Source organism: Pan paniscus, chromosome 2 (assembly GCF_029289425.2).
Source record: "Pan paniscus chromosome 2, NHGRI_mPanPan1-v2.0_pri, whole genome shotgun sequence".
In the NCBI taxonomy this organism is placed as follows: domain Eukaryota; kingdom Metazoa; phylum Chordata; class Mammalia; order Primates; family Hominidae; genus Pan; species Pan paniscus.
Genome location: NC_085926.1, coordinates 157,801,315 through 157,819,887, shown reverse-complemented (window position 1 = coordinate 157,819,887; position 18,573 = coordinate 157,801,315). Strand labels below are relative to the sequence as shown.

General features: G+C 37.1%; 1 protein-coding gene across 7 annotated transcripts in view; it reads right to left on the bottom strand.

Annotated features, from left to right (window-relative positions):
- Positions 1–18,573, bottom strand: part of SCHIP1 (schwannomin interacting protein 1) — a 611,891-nt gene that overhangs the window by 16,334 nt on the left and 576,984 nt on the right. For 6 of the 7 annotated variants that reach the window (XM_014344441.4, XM_034957666.3, XM_034957665.3 and 3 more), the window contains one exon: positions 14,332–14,450. In XM_014344441.4, the coding sequence (XP_014199927.2) occupies positions 14,332–14,450 (119 nt within the window). Of the gene's footprint in view, positions 1–14,327; positions 14,451–18,573 lie in introns of all 7 variants that reach the window. The other variant, XM_055110632.2, reaches the window with a different exon arrangement.

Below are 18,573 nucleotides of genomic sequence, written 5' to 3'. Positions count from 1 at the left end.
AACACAAAAAAAGAAACAAAAGGAAAAGTTTCTGCCTCACAATATTTGTTATGAAAATACAATGCTATATTTTAGCAAATAATGCTGGTCCAACAAAAATCATCACACACACACAATGACTATAAATGATTTTTATAACTACATAAGGTAGAGAAAAGAGAGTTACATGTTCATGCACACATTCATTCATTCATTGATGATCAGGCAATAATAGTTCTGTAAATTTCATGGCACCAATAGGCTGGTGCTGAGTAGCTGCTGTCCCCGTCAGCCAGGGCACACACTTTCTAGTTTGCTGCAGTCCCCAGTATTCTCTATTGCTTTTTATCTGCACTACTTCACTCTCTTATGTTTCTTTTTGGCTCCTGAGGGCATTTTATGGTTCACGACCCCTACATTAAGTGATGCAAATAAAAACTAGGTCTTCTAACAGATATCAAGTGCTTGGATCATTAAGTCACAATGTATAAATAGAAATGTGGAATACACAGAGCATTGGAAGGGACCTCAAGAAACACTTAGTAGAATCTCCCTGTCTTATATATGGAAAATACTTTTGCTACCTGGACATTAATAAGGTGTTAACCAGAAGAGTGAAAGAGCAGAAAACTGCAAAAGGAAGGAGGTCTTGGTGAACTGAGGTTGGGCGGAATAAATACAGGAGAGAGATAGAAAAGCTGACCCTCCAGTAGTTATGTGCCCAGAGAAGTTATGGGTAGTTTCTAACTATATGCCAAAGAGAGGATTGGGGAGGACATTATGTCTCTTTATATCCTGTCCTGATCCCCACCTTACAGGACTCAGGTGTTCGGCTTCCTCAGCAAAAGCTGATGAAGGCAGCTCCAAAGGTAGTTGGAGTGTGAATGACCCTCTCTGGGTTTTCTCCTCCTAATCTTATGCATACTTTCTTTTTTCTGCTTGCTCTTCTAAGAATAGTTCTGGACCCTTCCATCTGTACATGTTCACATGATGGCTGGTAAGCACACCAGCCATTCTGTGGCACCACATAGCCACAGAATCTCCTCACTGACTTAGGCAACTAATAGAAAAGGGAAACTATCACTCACCAGCTTTTCTTTGGAGAAACATCGCCCCTGTATCCTAACCCGAATCTCCAGAGAGCTATAAATACTTGCATTCCTCAGATGGCTGTTGGTTCTAATTCTACATCAGTGTCCATTTCCTTCACTAATGACCACTTTCATGTAATTAAATTTGGAATTATAGGATCTTAATGTTGGGAAAATGCATTTTCAACTGAAATGTTCTCTAGCATGAATGAAAGACCAGAACGAGGCCTCTTCTGATACTAGGAATAAAACAGCCATCTCTCGTAGGCAACAAATGTTATCTACTTCCATCTTAAATAAGGCCAAGTAATTTCCAAGTAATCTGTATTCTGAAATTAAAAGTTACTGTTTTTGAGCATCTACTATGTGCCAGGCATTTTACTATTTTATGTCTAACCCTCAGATACACATGAAGCAGGCACTGTGAACCCTGTTTCACATATGAGAAAACGGCTCAGAGAGGTTAAATTACACAATATCACAACACTGATACTCTAGGAAAGTCCGTCTTGAGATGTCAGCGCACTTTAAAAAGGAGGAAACAAATTCATTAATGGTAGAAAAAAAGAGAAGAAAGAAAAAAAAAAAAGAAAGAAGCAAAACAAAAACAAAACCAAAACAAAAAGCTGGCAACAACTTAAATGCCTAACAATAAAAGATTGATAAAGTATATTATGGTGAAATATATGATGGGCTATTCTGCAGCTAGTAGAAATACTAATCTTATGAATAAGATTAGTCCAATATTATTTCATTAGATGAATCTTATGAATAAGCTTAGTCCAATATTATTAGATTGGATGAAAGTTTCCGACTGTTAAGTAAAAGAAAGAAGGCTAAAAACAGTACCTATGCTATAATTCCAATTTTATAAACAAAAATATGGAGATATATGCATAGAAAAAAAGTCAGGAAATACATCTTTTTTTTTTTTTGGTGAAAGAGATTCAGTTGGCTTTGGATTTTCCTCTTTTGAGCACCTCTGAGGTGCTACATATGGGCATTTGGCAGGAATTTATTTATTTTTATTTTTATTTTTTTGAGACAGAGTCTCACTCTGTTGCCCAGGCTGGAGTGCAGGGGTGCAATCTTGGCTCACTGCAACCTCCGCCTCCTGGGTTCAGGCGATACTCCTGCCTCAGCCTCCCGAGTAGCTTGGACTATAAGCGCCCGCCACCATACCCAGCCGGCTATCTTTTGCATTTTTAGTAGAGACAGGGTTTCACCATGTTGGCCAGGCTGGTCCGGAACTACTGACCTCACGTGATCCACCTGCCTTGGCCTCCCAAAGTGCTGGGATTACAGGCATGAGTCACTGCGCCCGGCCTTGGCAAGAATTTCAAAAAGAAAAGGAAAGAACATGACCAAGTTGATGATTAGCATTTGTGTGTTGGAGAAAAGGTGAGCAGATCAGTGTTTGATGGCTGGAAGAGGATGGCTGTGTGTCTGACTCAGCCATGTCTATGCAGGGACTGACTCACATGAGTCAGGCTGGGCTTTTGTTTTTGGCAGGGTGCTGGAGGTGGTGGGAGATCCGTGGGCAGCAAGAAACATATTTTCTTATAAGAGAACATTTCTGTGGATGGACTCTGATTCAACTGTTGACATCCCTCCTCAATCCAGTCTTGATTTCATTCTCCTCCTTGGATCTGCAGTAAATTACAGACTCTAACGTAATTGATATAAATTTAACTGTTTGTATTTTTAAAGCCAGGCTGCCTATTTATTCTGCTCAGCTCAGACAGAGTTTAAACACCTATCTACCCCACCTGCTGATGAGTTTCAGCTGTTGAGGCAATGAAGGTTAGAGAAGAAATACTTTTCCCCTTCCAGACCTTTGAAAATGTTCATGCGGACTGGGTAAAAAACATGACAGCGGAGAGTCAGTGCCGGTGTGTGTTTCTGAGGCATATTCCTGAAGTAGGCGAAAATCTTAATTGCAAATTCTTTTATTCTTTTGACCATTAAAGCACTGCTTTACCACTTTTTATGTTCATGTTTAGAAACATTTTGGGGCCACCATTTAGGCTTGGTTCCATGGTAAGCTTCATCTCAAAAACACTGGCTTTCATGATTTAGTTTGTGACTGTTTGAATTCTACGCAGTCGTGAAAAAGAATGCAGTGGATCAATAAGATTGCATTGATTCTATGAAGCATGGTTATTTACATTTTGCAGTCTTTATTTTTTATTTTTTGAAACAGAGTTTCGCTCTTGTCACCCAGGCTGGAGTGCAATGGGGTGATCTCGGCTCACTGCAACCTCTGCCTCCAGGGTTAAAGCGATTCTCCTGCCTCAGCCTCCTGAGTAGCTGGGATTATAGGCGCCCGCCACCACTCCTGGCTAATTTTTGTATTTTTAGTAGAGATGGGGGTTTCATCATGTTGGCTGTGCTGATCTTGAACTCCTGACCTCAGGTGATCCGCCTCCCTTGGCCTCCTAAAGTGCTGGGATTACAGGCGTGAGCCACTGCTCCCAGCCTAAAATAGGGATGTATCTCAGCTGCTGTACCTCAGGTAGGTGGTGGCATGATGGCAGTACTTAACCCTATCAGCCCACAAACCAGGTAATAATCCCCAAGGAGGAGGTGGGCACTGGTTGTCCACTCATGCCTTCTGACAAGAACAACAAAGCTCCAGCATCAAACCTTGCAGATGGGGGGACGATGGCTTGGAAGGTGATGCACTCCATCTCCCGATGGCCCAAAAGCTGAGACATGGCAGCTCTCAGGTAAAGTGGTTAAATGGAGAGTTGGAAAGTTTAGGACTACATTTGCCAACATGTTTCACCTTTTCTTCCTCTTTTTGTGCACAAGAAACATATGATAAAAGCGTATGTCCAAAGAAGTCTAAAATTACTCTTTCAATAACTAAAATAAAAACTCTAAGTGTTAAGAAGGCATGTGTCACCGTTTAAATGGCAGTAGTTTTTCTTTTTTAGTGGTACATAAAATAACTATTTGTCTTACAATCAATGGTGTCTAAGAGTAAATAAAAAGGATAACGAAATACTGTAGCAGCACCTACTAATGCAGCATTGACTCTCGTCCAGGCACTCTTCTGAGTGCTTTGCTGGTCTTCCTCACAGTAACCCCATGAAGTAGGCACAATTATTACCCTATTTTACAGATGAGGAAACTGAGCCACAAGTGAAGCCATTAGTAAGTGCTAGTAAGCGGCAGAGTCAAGATTCCAAGCCAGACCCTCTGGTTCCCAATACCCCACTCCTACCCACCACGCTACACTGCCTGCCTAGTGAACAGACCCGAAACATGTTGATAAGTGAAAAAGCATGGTGATTAACAGAGCATGTGGATACACCACCTCATGATCGATGGTGGAAGAACAAATACAAATCCTGGAACAGTGATTGTCTCTGGTGACAGAAGCAGGGAGACTGGAAGAATGGGGGACAAATATGGCAGGATCTGAGCTTTTTATAGTGTTTTCAATGACACTGATTTTCTAACGCCATACATAAATATTCTGTCTACTTAGAAAACACTTCACAAATTATAGCCATTGGATCTTGTTTTCCTCTTTGTAATCTGTTGATTACACTAATGGTTTCTGTTCTCATCAGAAATCTCTTTCATGGTTTGTTTTGTTTTGTTTTGTTCTAGAGACAGGTTCTCGCTGTGTTGCCTAAGCTATCCTCAAGCTCCTGGGCTCAAGGGATCCTCCCATCTCAGCCTCCTGAGTAGCTGTGACTACAGGCACATGCCACTGTGCCTGGCCTTCCATGGGTTTTTAATGCGTGCAATAATCTGAATGAGAACAATCCAAGCAGGACAGAAAATTTTACAACAGGATTGAGTAAAAGGATGGTGTTAAACCTTAGATAACATGGCTCACCTGCAGTCAGTTAGAATGTTTTCTAGCAGCAATGAATGCTTTTGTGCACTCTCAATGGAGCACTGTCACGTGAACTGTGTGTGTCTAGACACATGTATAGGACCACTGTCCAAAGAGAATGCAAACTACAGTAATAAAGTCATCATAGCTTGTCAAAGATGATGCACCAATGAAAAATAATTCCTAGAAACTCTTTTAATTAAACATTCAGCTGTCTACTAGAGCCATTTTTAAATATAAAATGCAGCCCTGTGGTCTTTTTCTTCCTGCCTCCCCCTCTTTTGCAATAGCTCAGGCAATTGAATTCTCATTGGTGATAAAAAAAAATTCATAAGACAGGGTACAGCTGGTTATGCCTCTAGCAAGATGTCAAATTCAGCTTGCACAAAATTAATTGCACCTAATTAAACCAGGGTCATTGGTGTTATTGTAAAGTGAGGCTATTTATTAGACAAAGAAAATTTCACAAATACCAATTTGCTTTTCTTTCAGGTTTGTGAAGGAGAAGAATTGCTTACATAATTAGATTTGTTTTGCCATTTTAATCTTATTACTCCTCAAAAGATCTACTTCAAATCTTGCTTCACTTTTGAAATTGTGTAATATTTTTGAATACTGGAAGCAATCCTTAGAGGAGGGGGCATAAAAAATGATAGTTTTTTTTTATTTTTATTTTTTAGACTACCCAGTGGCCTTTCAAATAGTGAAAAAAAAAGAAGTCATCATTAGCTACCATTTGCAATGACACACACCTTGGAAATACTTATATGAAGGGTTTTTAAAGCAAATCTTTAGTATATATGTATGAGACTAATATGAAATGTTAAAGATATGTTGCATGTTATAAATAGGTTGCTACAGTATGCATCTATTATTTCAAGAAAGATGCCACAGACAGGCAATTTCACTGAGTTGGAACTAGACAACCTCTTTCCTCGTTAACGCTGGGCAGATATAACCGTTGTGCTTACTTCTTCCAGAAAATCATACAACAATTATTACTGTTAGAGACAAAAGGATGATTGACTTTCTTGGCAAAATGATGCTGGTTCGACCTGTGATTCGTGGCACATTGTATATACAGATTCTCAATTCCTCACTTTTAAAGTCCCTGTGAATCCTATTTCTTTGAAGTCTCTCTGGATTCACTGTTATTGGTCCAGTTGATAACAGCTCCCAGTTAGGGTGCCCCCCACTCCTTGCCCTCCAGCCCAAACACAAAAGGAGATGGCAGGTGTCCATTATTGGCCTTGTCTCAGCCATTTACCAATAAACCTATAAGGCCAAGAAAGAAATGAGTTTTGATTGGGTGATGTTGGAATGGTTGAGTTAAGTAAACAGTAATCATTATTCAAAGCAGCTGCTCAAAAGTTCTCTGGGGAATTTCTGTTTTTCATAATATTCAGCCTTTGGAGAAAATGGTATAGCCTATTTCAGGTCACATCATCCCATCGCACACTTTATGAAAAAGACTGTGTTTATATGTATATGTATGTAAATAAGATCTCTCTTGGGGTAAGGTAAGAAGAGAGGTGAGAATCAAATTTATTTCGTGGTTACTCTGAGAAAAGGTAAAAGGAGAAGGCAGAGAAAACTTCCTTCACAATGTTAGGTCAGGTTGTAATGTTTAAAAAATAAAAGATTTCCCAGATATCTATTAATAAAGACTATCTTGTGTTCCCACAGCAGCTAAGCCTGTTTCTATTCCTTTAATTACACTAAGCTATATAAGCTCATCATCTGAAACATAATGCTAACTGATAATTAGTTTGGCCAATGAAAACATATTTTATAGGAAAGTATTATACTAGTAATAATAGAAAAAATGTTTCTTCAAGAATATGACTAACCCTAATATTTCTTAGAAACCTTATTTCAAAAATAGATAATTCATTTTTCTCATTTCATTTTAAGCTTTAAAAAACTTTTTACGGAAACACTTTTAAATAGAAAAAATGACAAAGATACAGTTTCAGTTTGTAAAGGGCTGATAATGTGTGGATTAGCAAATTTTGAAGAAAAAAATGACACTCTCTCTACTTGCCACATTTCAGTATAAGTCAAATTTAATTAGTTGAGTTATGAAGCAACATCAAATATTATTTTGCTGCACTATTAGGCATGAAATGTCTTTATGGGATTATTGTAAGCCTAGCTTTCATTTAACAACTTGTCACTCTTAAGAAGTGCTTTAGGAGATAGCAACATCTAGAAAAATCCAGTGGGGCTAAAACCCAACAGACAACTGAGAGGAACTCATGCTCACAGGAACAGTTGAAACTCCAGTCTTCCCAGACCCTCATGTTACTTGATAATTTCTCACATACTGTGCATGGAGTTAGTTTCTACAGGCAAATATACAGCCTTTAAAGAAACATAAACAGAACTCCATTAGTTTGCCAAAGATCCCACTCACCTCAGTAGGCCCTGCCTTAAAAAGTAAGCTTAGCATTTAGGAATCCACTGCTTGGTCAATTAATTTTAAATCTCCAGCCTCATTTAAAATTGGGCATTGAGCTCTTCAGAGTAGTAAATTCATATCAGGTTTACCTGGTTTTAATCTTATTACTCCTCAAAAGATCCACTTAAAATCTATTTCTCGTTGAAATTGTGTAATATTTTAGAATACTAGAGGTAATCCTTGGAGGAGGGCATAAAAAATGATAGCTTTTCTGTAAGTTACCTAATGGTTTTTCAAATACTATTATGTGCTCTGGTAAATTTTGGAGTACCATACTGGTGAACTCAATGTTCTGACATCCCTCAAGTACTTTTGTAAGTAAGAGGTAAGGTATTTCCAGTTCAATGAAGAATTTCAGGGATAGTGATGCAGCAGAAACAAATTCTAACAGGGATAGGGAGTATGGGTTACACAATTGCAACTGAACATTCTAAAGGCTTTTCTCCTACATTATTACTGATGAGGAGGATGACAGTCAGTCTTTGCAAACTTTAAATTTATAGGGATAAAGTGATATTTCTTAGAAATATGTAGTCTCATTATTAACCATCATTCTGAGAGAGATCCGAAACAGTCATCGTGTTCTCAGAAGATGATCTCATCCCAGAATGTGGAGATGAAAGTATCAGAAGGAACAGGATATAAATAATCTTCCTTATGGTGAGTCAACAAGTGTAGCTTGTTATGAGCTACTGTGAAATACATTTGTGTTTAGATATCCGTGTCTCCACAGGGGGCAGATGACTCAGTGATTTTCAAATTCTGCTTTGCCAGAAGAGTTTCAGGTAGGCTTCAGGGGCTTGTAGGGGAAGGATGGAGAGAGGTACCAAAGGGCAGGCATGGAAAGGGGCAATTAGGATGGGGGACACATTTTCTGGGCAGAGGTATTCCAGTCTCTCTCCTTCAGTCCTCCTGAACCAAAGGAGGACTGCCAAACTGGGTTTCCACACAGGGTTTTAATCAACATATTTGTGCTATGAAAAATAGTGAAAACCTTCTAGTTAACCATGGCATATTAAGCACAAGTATCTACTCTCACTTCTGAAATCTTACTAAAATAATATTAAAGAAAAAAAGAAGGTACAAATCTATATGCACAAAGAAAAAGGAAACGGAAACAACAGCACACAAGGGATTTTGATGAAATTTTAGAAGATAATATGCAGATGGGTGGGGAGTATTTGACTTAACTACCTCAATCTACCATGCGCCCACAGGGGAGGCTGGTAGAGGAAGCACATGCATTTCTACTGCAGAATCCTCGAAATGCTCAGATACAGCTGAAAGTAGGGGAGTGAAGTAGGACCGAACACAAAGATTGATTTAACACCTGAAAGGAGACTCTTGCCCTGCTATCTGCCCTGACCACCTGTGGCCTGGCAGAATCAGGAAATTTATTGTCTTAAGAGGTTGAGACTGGAGCATGCTCAGGCACAGCTGAGGTGGCAAAGAGATGCTTTACTGAAATCAAGGAAATTAAGTAAAATTTTATATGCTACAGTTCCTATCTTTCCCCTGCTAGAGTCTTAAAACATTGGCAGCCAGGTTTAAAATGCCTCAAGATGAGGTTGGAGGGTTTCTCTCAGTCGCAATTCATAGCCCAAGAGAAAAGACTCCTAGATACTTTCAATTAGATGCATCCCAATGAAAGAGCTGTGTCCTTATTCAGCCATTCTATGGTGAAGTTCACCATTCATTTATTCAACAAATATTTAGTGATTATGTATTAGATACTATTTTAGGCAATAGTTACAGTGGTGAACAAAATAGAGACGAAGTCTTGCTCTCTTAGAGCTTATATTTTAGAGCTAGAGAAAGACAGAACAAAGTATATATACTACAACGTTAGGTTATAATAAGCCCCCCCACCCCCCCCAACAAACAAATCAGGGTAAGAAGATAAGCAGGGTAAGACCGGACAAAGTGATGGGTACGAGAACGTTTACTTTTAATAGGGTGGTCAGGGAAGGGCTCTCTAAGCAGATGATGCATGCCAACTAGCCCCAACCACAGTTTATAAACAGCTTTTAGTGTCTTATACTTAGTTATTGGTGGGCAGAAAGCAAAACAAATGAAAAATAAACGCAGAAAAAGTCATGATGGACAGGAAAACATTTTAAACAACTTAATTAAAATTAATACTTTCAGAGAAATGAGAAAACATCATGCCAACAATTTTGAAAACAAACAAAATGGACATATTCCTAGAAAAATATAACTCATCAGACTGATCTGAGGAAATAAAAAGTATGTATAATATTATAACCACTTAAGAAATGGAAGCTGTCGTTAAAGCAAATACACAAAGTAAACACCAGGCCCAGAGAGAAATGAGTCCTACCAAGCTTTATAGAAACAGATCATAAAAATATTATGTAAACTTTTCTTAGACAATATGAAAGAGAATACTTCCCAATCCATTTTTAAGCCAGCATAACCCTGATACTAAAACCAAGCAAAAATGTCAGAAGAAAAGAATACAATAGATCCATGTCAATCATGAATATAAACCTAACAATCCTAAACAAAATGTTATAAATAAAATATGAATTTTACTTATAATTATTTACTCAGGTTTTATTTATAATATTAGTATCTGAAAAAATATAATACTCCAACAGTATCTGAAAAAATATAATACTCCCTAACCACTTTAGGTTTAGACTGGGTATGCTAGCATGGTTTAATATTTTGAAAATCTATAAATGTAATTCATTAATTCATATAATAGATTAACAGAGTGAAATTGTACTTTTTCTTCACCTCAACAGATGAAGAAAAAGCATGTGATACAGTTAAATACCCATTCATGATAAAAATTCTTTGTAAGTTATACCTGGGAGGGAACATCATCTCATAAAGAGAATCATTAAAGGAAACATAAAATTAACATCATCTGAAATGGGAAAACAGTAGAAACATTTCATTTAATATGAGAAATTAGCTAAGGATTCCAACTACTACTATTTCTAATCCTCACTGTATTAGGGTACCTAGCCAATCCAATAAGACAAAGAAACCAAAAGCATGAGAATTGAAAATGAATAAATAAAGCTGCCATTATTTGTAGATGATATCATTCTTTAAAAATCCCAGGGAATCTACAGACAACTTTATTAGAAATAATAGGAGAGTAGAGAAGTAATAGGAGTAATAACAAAGTGGCTGAATATAATACTAGTATACAAAGTTAATTGCATTTCTGTTCACCAGCAGCAAATGAGAAAGCATTACTGAAGAGAATTTATCAGAATAGCAAGTATCTAGAAATAAATATAACAAGAGATGTGTAATATGTCTAAACCTTATTAAGAAATATCTAATAAGATCTAAATAAGGGGGAGACAGACCATATTCATGGATAGAAAGACAATGAGAAAATGTAATGCTTCCTAAATTGGTCTATAGAATCAATGCAATTACAGTCAAAATTCCAAGAGAGTATTTTGTTGAACTTGATTATATTATTTAAAGTTTATGTGGAGGAATAAAAAAAGCCGTAACAGGCAGCATACTTCTGAAGAAAAAGAATAACAAAAAGGACTTTCCTGTCCAGATATCAGGACTTATTTTGAAGCTATTGTAATTAACACTATAGTTTTGCTGCTGAGATAGAAACAATAATAAAATAGAATATATTTCCATTAACATACAGTATATATGGGAGTAGTCTATAAGATCAGTGAGTAAAAGAGGGATTGTCCAATAAATATGATTTAAAAAATAGTCATCTATAAGGAAAATGATCAAATTTGGCTTCTCCATACCATATCAAGAAATCAACTTTTGACTGATTGCAGACTTTTAAAAACTCAACACTTTCGACTCTTGGTAGGAAATCTAATGAATGTCTATTGGATCTTGGGGGAGAAGAAAATTTCTTACACAAGATACACAAAGCCATTGACTAGAAAAGTTTGATAAAATTCAGTATAAAATCAACCTATAAAATTAAGAACTTATGGTCATAAAACACATATTAAAAAAGTGAAAAATAAGTTACAACCTGGGAAATGATATATGCAATACATACAGTGTATTAAGGATTAGTATCATGACTGAAGAACTTCGATAAGTTGATGAGAAAAGCATAAAGAATCCAACAGCAATTTGGCATAGGACCCAAACAGATATTTCACAGAAGAGAAAACAAATACGGCTAATATACACAATAAAAATCATTTTATACCTATTCAATCTTCACAAAAACTTAAAAGAATTGGCAATATCAAATGTTAGTAACGTTATGGATCCACAGGATCTCTGAAACATTGCTGGTAGGAGTATAACTTGTTGCAACCATGTTGGAAAACAGTTTGACATTATATTCTAAGTGTAAACAATCATGTATTTTCCTAGTAATTCCACTCCTAGGTATGCCCCAAAGAGAAACTCTTGCATATGTATAGCAGAAGACATATACAAGAATGTTTATACGTAGCATTGTTTACAAGAGTAAAACCTTTGAAACAATCCAATGCCCATTATAAGGAGAGAGGCCAAATAAACTGTGGTATATTCACACACTGGAATACAAATGCAGAACATGGGGAGAAAGGAGGCAATTCTAATTTCAGGACAAAAAATAAAATGTCGCAAGTAACCATAGTTTACTACGTGGTTCAGTGAGAATAACGCATAATTTACACTTGATCTTAGCTAAAAGGCTGAGAAGCGATGAATAATGCATAATCTTAATAATGTAAACATTAAATAGCTATTTGACTCTAAATTGTGAAATTACTCTAAAGGAAGAATAGAAGAGATGACAGTCTTTGGGAGGGCTGTAAAAAAAGAGCTAAATCATTATCTTTTTATAGCAGGTAGTCTGATGGTTAAAATAAAAACTAAGAAGATAAGCATTTTATTTAGAGATATGTAGGTAAATACCAGAAGAAACAGTTAAGGAGTAAAAAGTTATTTCTTCTGGAGAGTGGCACAAGGATAATATAAATATATCTGGAGTATACATATACACACACACACAAAGACACACATATATATGTATACATCCATATATACCTATGTACATATACATATATATGGGTTATATATAGGTATGTTACATATAGATTAATATTAGCTAATATATACGTATGTTATATATAACCCATATATATGTATATGTACATAGGTATGTGTGTGTGTGTATATATATAAAAATCATTGATTTATATATATATAAATCATTGATTTATATATATAAATCAATGATTTTTATATATATATAAATCAATGATTTATATATATATAAAAAACACTGATTTTCAAAATCAAAACCTCTCATTTGTAACATGGATATGACATTGCTGAACAGAGAGATTGGGCTTCTAAAAGAAGACATTTTGGCACTCTGGGAAATATTAGAGAGCAGTAGCAGAGATCTATAAGATGATATGGTCCAATGCTCTCATTTCACAAAAATGAAGAAAATGAGACATGGTAAAACTAAGTAAATTGTTAAAGTTTCAAAATTAGAAGTGTACTAGGACTAATCCTCAGATCTCCAGGTTCCTAGGCCAAAGCGCCTTCTGCCACATCTGACTGGGAGGGGAAAGAGGTGCTCCTAAGGGAAAGAGGAGGGCTGACCATCCAGTTCTGGAGGGATGTGTAGGAACACAAGGGAATGTTCTGAGACAGAGCTGGCACCCAGCTGAGGAAGAGATGCTGGAACACTGTCTGGTGAAACTGGCACTCTTGTCTTGATGTACTGATCTGCCTGCAGTGCCTCACAAATAGGTGTATATGTGAGCATGTGTCTGCTTTCTGCTTTCTGATTTTTGCTGATTTAGAATCTCTCAGGATAAGATAGTAGTACAAACCTTACTGAAAGCCATATGGAATACAGATAGATATTTTAAAAATGCCTAGTTCCAGGCCTCACATGCAGACATGGAAGAAATATGTTAGTTAAATGGATGCATAAATACTATAATTTGTTTCCAATGCCTAGCTTAAGATGGTAAAATAACTGAGTATTTTAACAGAGTATATTTGCTTTTAGCCAAAAGGAAGACTGAGAGGAAACAGACATTTGGGGAGTGAGGGGAGACCATGAGAATGCTGATCAGTTACTATCATCTTAGTAAAAACATTCTACATGCTTTCATCACTTGGAATACCCATATTTGTAATGCCTAATTTTTCAGACTGTCTATACTTTCACTAATCAAAGTAGCATGGAATGGCAGCATGAATATCACAGCTAGGGCTTCATAGAAATGGAGGATCTTGAGCCCCACCTAGATCTACTGAATCAGAGTCTTCATTTTAACAAAATCCCCAGATGATTCATAAGCACATTAAAGTTCGAGACACTCTGGCCTATAGCACTGTTTTTTGGATAAAATTATAATTTAAATATCTTACTTGGAATTAGAAGCTACACAAATGACCAATAATATCCTGAAATAAATTATGATAAAGAGTAATGATATCCTGAAATAAATTAAGATAAAGAAAAACCACCAGAAAGACAGGTTAAGAACTGTAATAAACATTGAATGATCAAAGCGGGAATTGTATTTCTCAGTTACGAGTATTTATTGCATCAAATGTGTCAGGGGGGTGATTCTGGGTGATCTGGGACTGCTTAATGGGAAATTTGGTAGTCTGCCACATGTCTCTAATCATAAGTCAGCTTGCTTAGGAGTGTGGCTTGATTCCTCTATCAGTGTACAGAATCAGTATTGTGGCTAGAAAAAAAATGGAATATAAAAATCTGACCTCAAGTAGCTGGGAAATGAGCCAATAATAACAATAACAACAACAAAGAAACCGACAAACAAGTGGGGAAGGGTCTGTCTAAAACCCAAATAAAGATGGCAGTATTATGCGAGGGGGAAACAAAAAACTACAGAAGATTTAAAGGCTTTTTTTAATTAGAATAGTCAAGTGACAGAATCCACTGTGTACATATCAGAAATTCAACTCAAAAGAACACTCACCGGGAGGAAAGGCTTGGCTTCCCACTTTTGCTACAGCTGGTATAAATTCCTGGGCCATCATCAAAGAAGCTTCCAAGTGCCAACTTCTGTCTGATAGACTCTCTCTCATTTTTCTGTGCCTAAAATTTCAAGAAAATAAAAAATGCTGATAAGTGGGCAGATATAGCACAACCACAGGCAGTCTAACTTGCTAAGTTTCTTAGAACTGTAACATTAGATGAAAAACAAATAAATAGGCTGCGGCACAAGAGTATTTGAATTATTAAAAGCTGAAATTTTACCAGTCTCTTCTGGCTTGAATTTCAGTTCTTCAGAGCTCATTCTAATCTCTAGTCTAAGTAATCACCATCATGGTGCTAAATGATTTTCACGAGGATAGAACTAGATTATTTGTCACGTACTCTTTCTTCTTCTTACCTGCTAGGTATAGGTAAAGTTGTGGAGGGCAAGTACTTTCTCCTGAATCAAATCACTTTGATCCCAAACGTGCCCTTTCCCTGATCTTGTCTTCTCTCTGCTTTACATGTCCCTTTAGCCAGCCCATTTTCTCTATGGCAAGAAGAGTAATTCACTTCACCAACATGCAGCCTCTGGGAACTGGCAGATGCCACAATAAGGCCAGAAGAGAACCCAGGACAAGACAGACATAGCACCTGCCTCCATGCAGCTTACAGTCTTGTTGGGGACTGTTGTTTCCATTCAAGGGCTAGCCTCATCTCACCAGGTTTTAGAATGTGAGAAACCTTGACAATAATGTCCGGAATAGCTGGAGAATTCTAGTTGGGCCCATCTTGTTTCATATTTTGAAGGGAGGTCAGGTCAGTGTGCATAGAAAAAGGATTTGGTAAACTACACTACTGTGATCATTTGGATATGTTTACAATGCTTGGCTTCTCATTAAACGCCCCATAAAAACTCACCATGTTGAACTTTTAAACCCTTTAAACAACAGGGGAGAAGATTAAAAATGATTTCCTTGGTTAAAAATGAAACTACTACAAAAAACAAACAACATGAGTCAAAAATCCTGGGCTAAGGATGAAATTTTAGTTTTGTGAGATGACAAAGGCTTTGAGAAGTACCATTTTATACACTGAGCAAGGGGTTGAAGACCACACTGAGCAAACTATATTACAAAATGCAGGTCATGTGACTGGGTGTGGCTACTAAAGGCTTGGTGATGCCTTCATTCTCCCAGTAGGAGGTTCTGGAGCATTACTGTGTCACAATGACAAAAATGCATAGCCTGTGGGAAGGGCGCACTGAAAATAATTTCATTCCCAAGTGAAGGACAGTATACAATAGGTTAAGGCTTCTCTGTCTAATATGGTAGTTACTAGTGTCATGTGGCTATTTGCATTTCAACTTAAGAATTAATTAATTAATATTAAAAATTCAGCTCTTCAGGCACACTACCTCATTTCAAGAGCTCAACCATCACAGGTGGCTAGTGGATACTGTACTAGACAGCACAGAATAAAATACATGACAGCAAAGTACAGCTAAGACAGTGGTTCCCAAGATCCAGCTTCAACAGGCTGCATTAGAATGCCCCAGGCTCTAGTGCCAGATATTTAATTTCAACAGGTTTGAGAACTAGTTCAAAGAAACCTCATCTCTACTCTCCTTTTCTCTCACACTTTTTAATCCTTGGACACCATAAGCATTCTTTCTACTGTACACACTTAGCGATTATCTCTGTCTATATATATAGCACCCCCTTTAACATGTATCAATGAAACTGCATCATACTAGGAGCTAGCATATGTGTGTGTGTGTGTGTGTGTGTGTGTGTGTGTGTGTGTGTGTGTGTGTAGTACAGCCATAAGGTGAAAGACTACTTTTATACAGATTTTTTGTTTTTTTTACAGATGTGAAAGACTGCTTTCATAGTTCTTATTTTTTGCCGGGCTAGCACAAAACCAAGCCTTAAGAAAGTAACCATAAGGTTATGGAGGGAAGCAAGAATGCCTTTTATTTCACTAACCACTTGCAACTGTACTGCTTGGAATCTTAATTAGGGCAAACCACCTTTCCGAATATGCAAGGCTGGCACTTGGGATGGTCCAGCCAAAACAGAATCACATCACTTGACACCTTTATTTAAAACAAGTTCATTTCAAATCCCCATATCTGCCAGGCAGATTTTGTACAGTCAGTGAACCTATTTCTCAATCCATATCACAGACAAAAGAGATTCTCACCAAAGTCCTCAACAGGCAGAAAACTGTTGAGTATAGCTGAATATCCAAATATAAAATCAGTAAATAGCAACATGAATTTTAATGATTAATGTTCAACAACATGCTGGCCTGACATTAGCCTAGGGTCTGAAACAGGCTTTAAAGAAAACTCTTATCCCAGGGTATGAATGTGTGAATATACCCTTGATTCCATGTCTATCTTTCTTGATAAACTAGAGCTACAGATATTGGAGGAGACCTTAAAAATATTTCCATTTACATTAATTGCAGTTCTTTACACCCAAATACTTCACTAACAGTTTAAAGAGTACTGTTTTATAATACACTCTCTTTCCCCCTCTCCTTCTCTCTCTGTCTCTGGATACCACTGAACAAATCAAGAAAAGCTTAAAGAATATAAACATCACTCATAATCCCACCACTTAGAGAGAGATGATTGCTAACATTTTAGTATATTTCCTCCTAGTTTTTATCATATGTGTGCATTATTTTCCTTTTTATAAAGTTGAGATCATATTATTTATTAGATTTTCAGAATTGCCCTTGTATCCCTTCAAATTATTTAAAAACACAATTTTAAAATCTTTAAAAATTTTTTCCTCCAGAGCAGCCAGAAAGGAAAAAAAACACAATCTTTAATGGTTGCATATCATTCCATCCCATGGAGTTACCTTCTATGGTTAGCCATTTGAGTTGTGTCAAATTAAAAATAACATGGAAGTTAGCCTCTTTTTTTTTTTTTTTTGGTGAGATGGAGTCTCGCTCTGTCGCCAGGCTGGAGTGCAGTGGCACCATTTCGGCTCACTGCAACCTTCACCTCCTAGGTTCAAGCAATTCTCCTGCCTTAGCCTCCTGAGTAGCTGGGACTACAGGCTCGCACCACTACGCTCAGCTAATTTTTGTATTTTTAGTAGAGACAGGGTTTCACCATGTTGGCCAGGATGGTCTCAATCTCTTGACCTCGTGATCCGCCTGCCTCAGCCTCCCAAAGTGCTGGGATTACAAGCGTGAGCCACCATGCCTGACCAGAAATTAGCCTTTTTACATAAATGCCTGCCCACATGTCTGATTATTTCCTCAGGATAAGTTCCTGGAAGTGGAATTAGCAGATCAGCTAAGTGTGAACATTTGTTGAGGCTCTTGACACATTTTGTCACATTGCTCTCGAAAAAAGCTGTTCCAATCCACATGCCCGCCAGCAATGTAAGAGGGTGCAGCTTTCACTACATCCTGGCTAACACTGAACATTTTCACTTAAAAAAAAAAGTTTTAAAAAAAATTTGATAGGCAAAAAGTAATGTTTTTAAATTTCAATTTCTTTGATTACTAGTGAGAGTAAATATTTAAATGTTTTTAGTGACTGTACTTTCTTTTCTCTGAATTACTTATTCCTAGCTTTGCTTATTTTCCTACAAAGGTCTGAGAATTTTAAACATTTTATAGTAGAGTATTTGTCCTTTTGAGTTTCAACTGTAAATGTTATGTAGTTAAGTCAATAGCTTGCTTCCTCTGTCATGCTGTCAGTGGCTTTTGTGCTTGGAAAACTCTTCCCAGTCCAGAGGTAAAGGATCTCACTAGGTGCTGGAAGATTAAATGAGAAAACTTCAGTAAATTACTTAGCAGCTGTACCTGACCTGTGGTAATGTAAGTCTGTGATAGATGGTAGCATTATAGTTCATACTCCAACAATTTCTGCTTTGAATATGAGGAAACTGAGGGAGATGAAAGGTTACCATACTGTTAGGCAGGAGCAGTAGGATCCAAGTCCATGCTTCCTAATACCAGATCTTTCTGCTTTTTCTCATCACTTTTCCACATTAAAGAGTAAGGTGTTCAGACTAATAATAATGGTGGGTACCATGCAGAGGATAAAATGTGGCACAAAGAGTTATGGGTCTACTTCTTCCCTGAGATGGATGTGATGTTTTCTCAGAAAAAGAGAAAACACTGGCAAAGCATACATACCATGGGCTAAATCATAACCACAAATATCCACAATACAAATATCTTCCCATCAGGACCACTCTCCTTACCATTA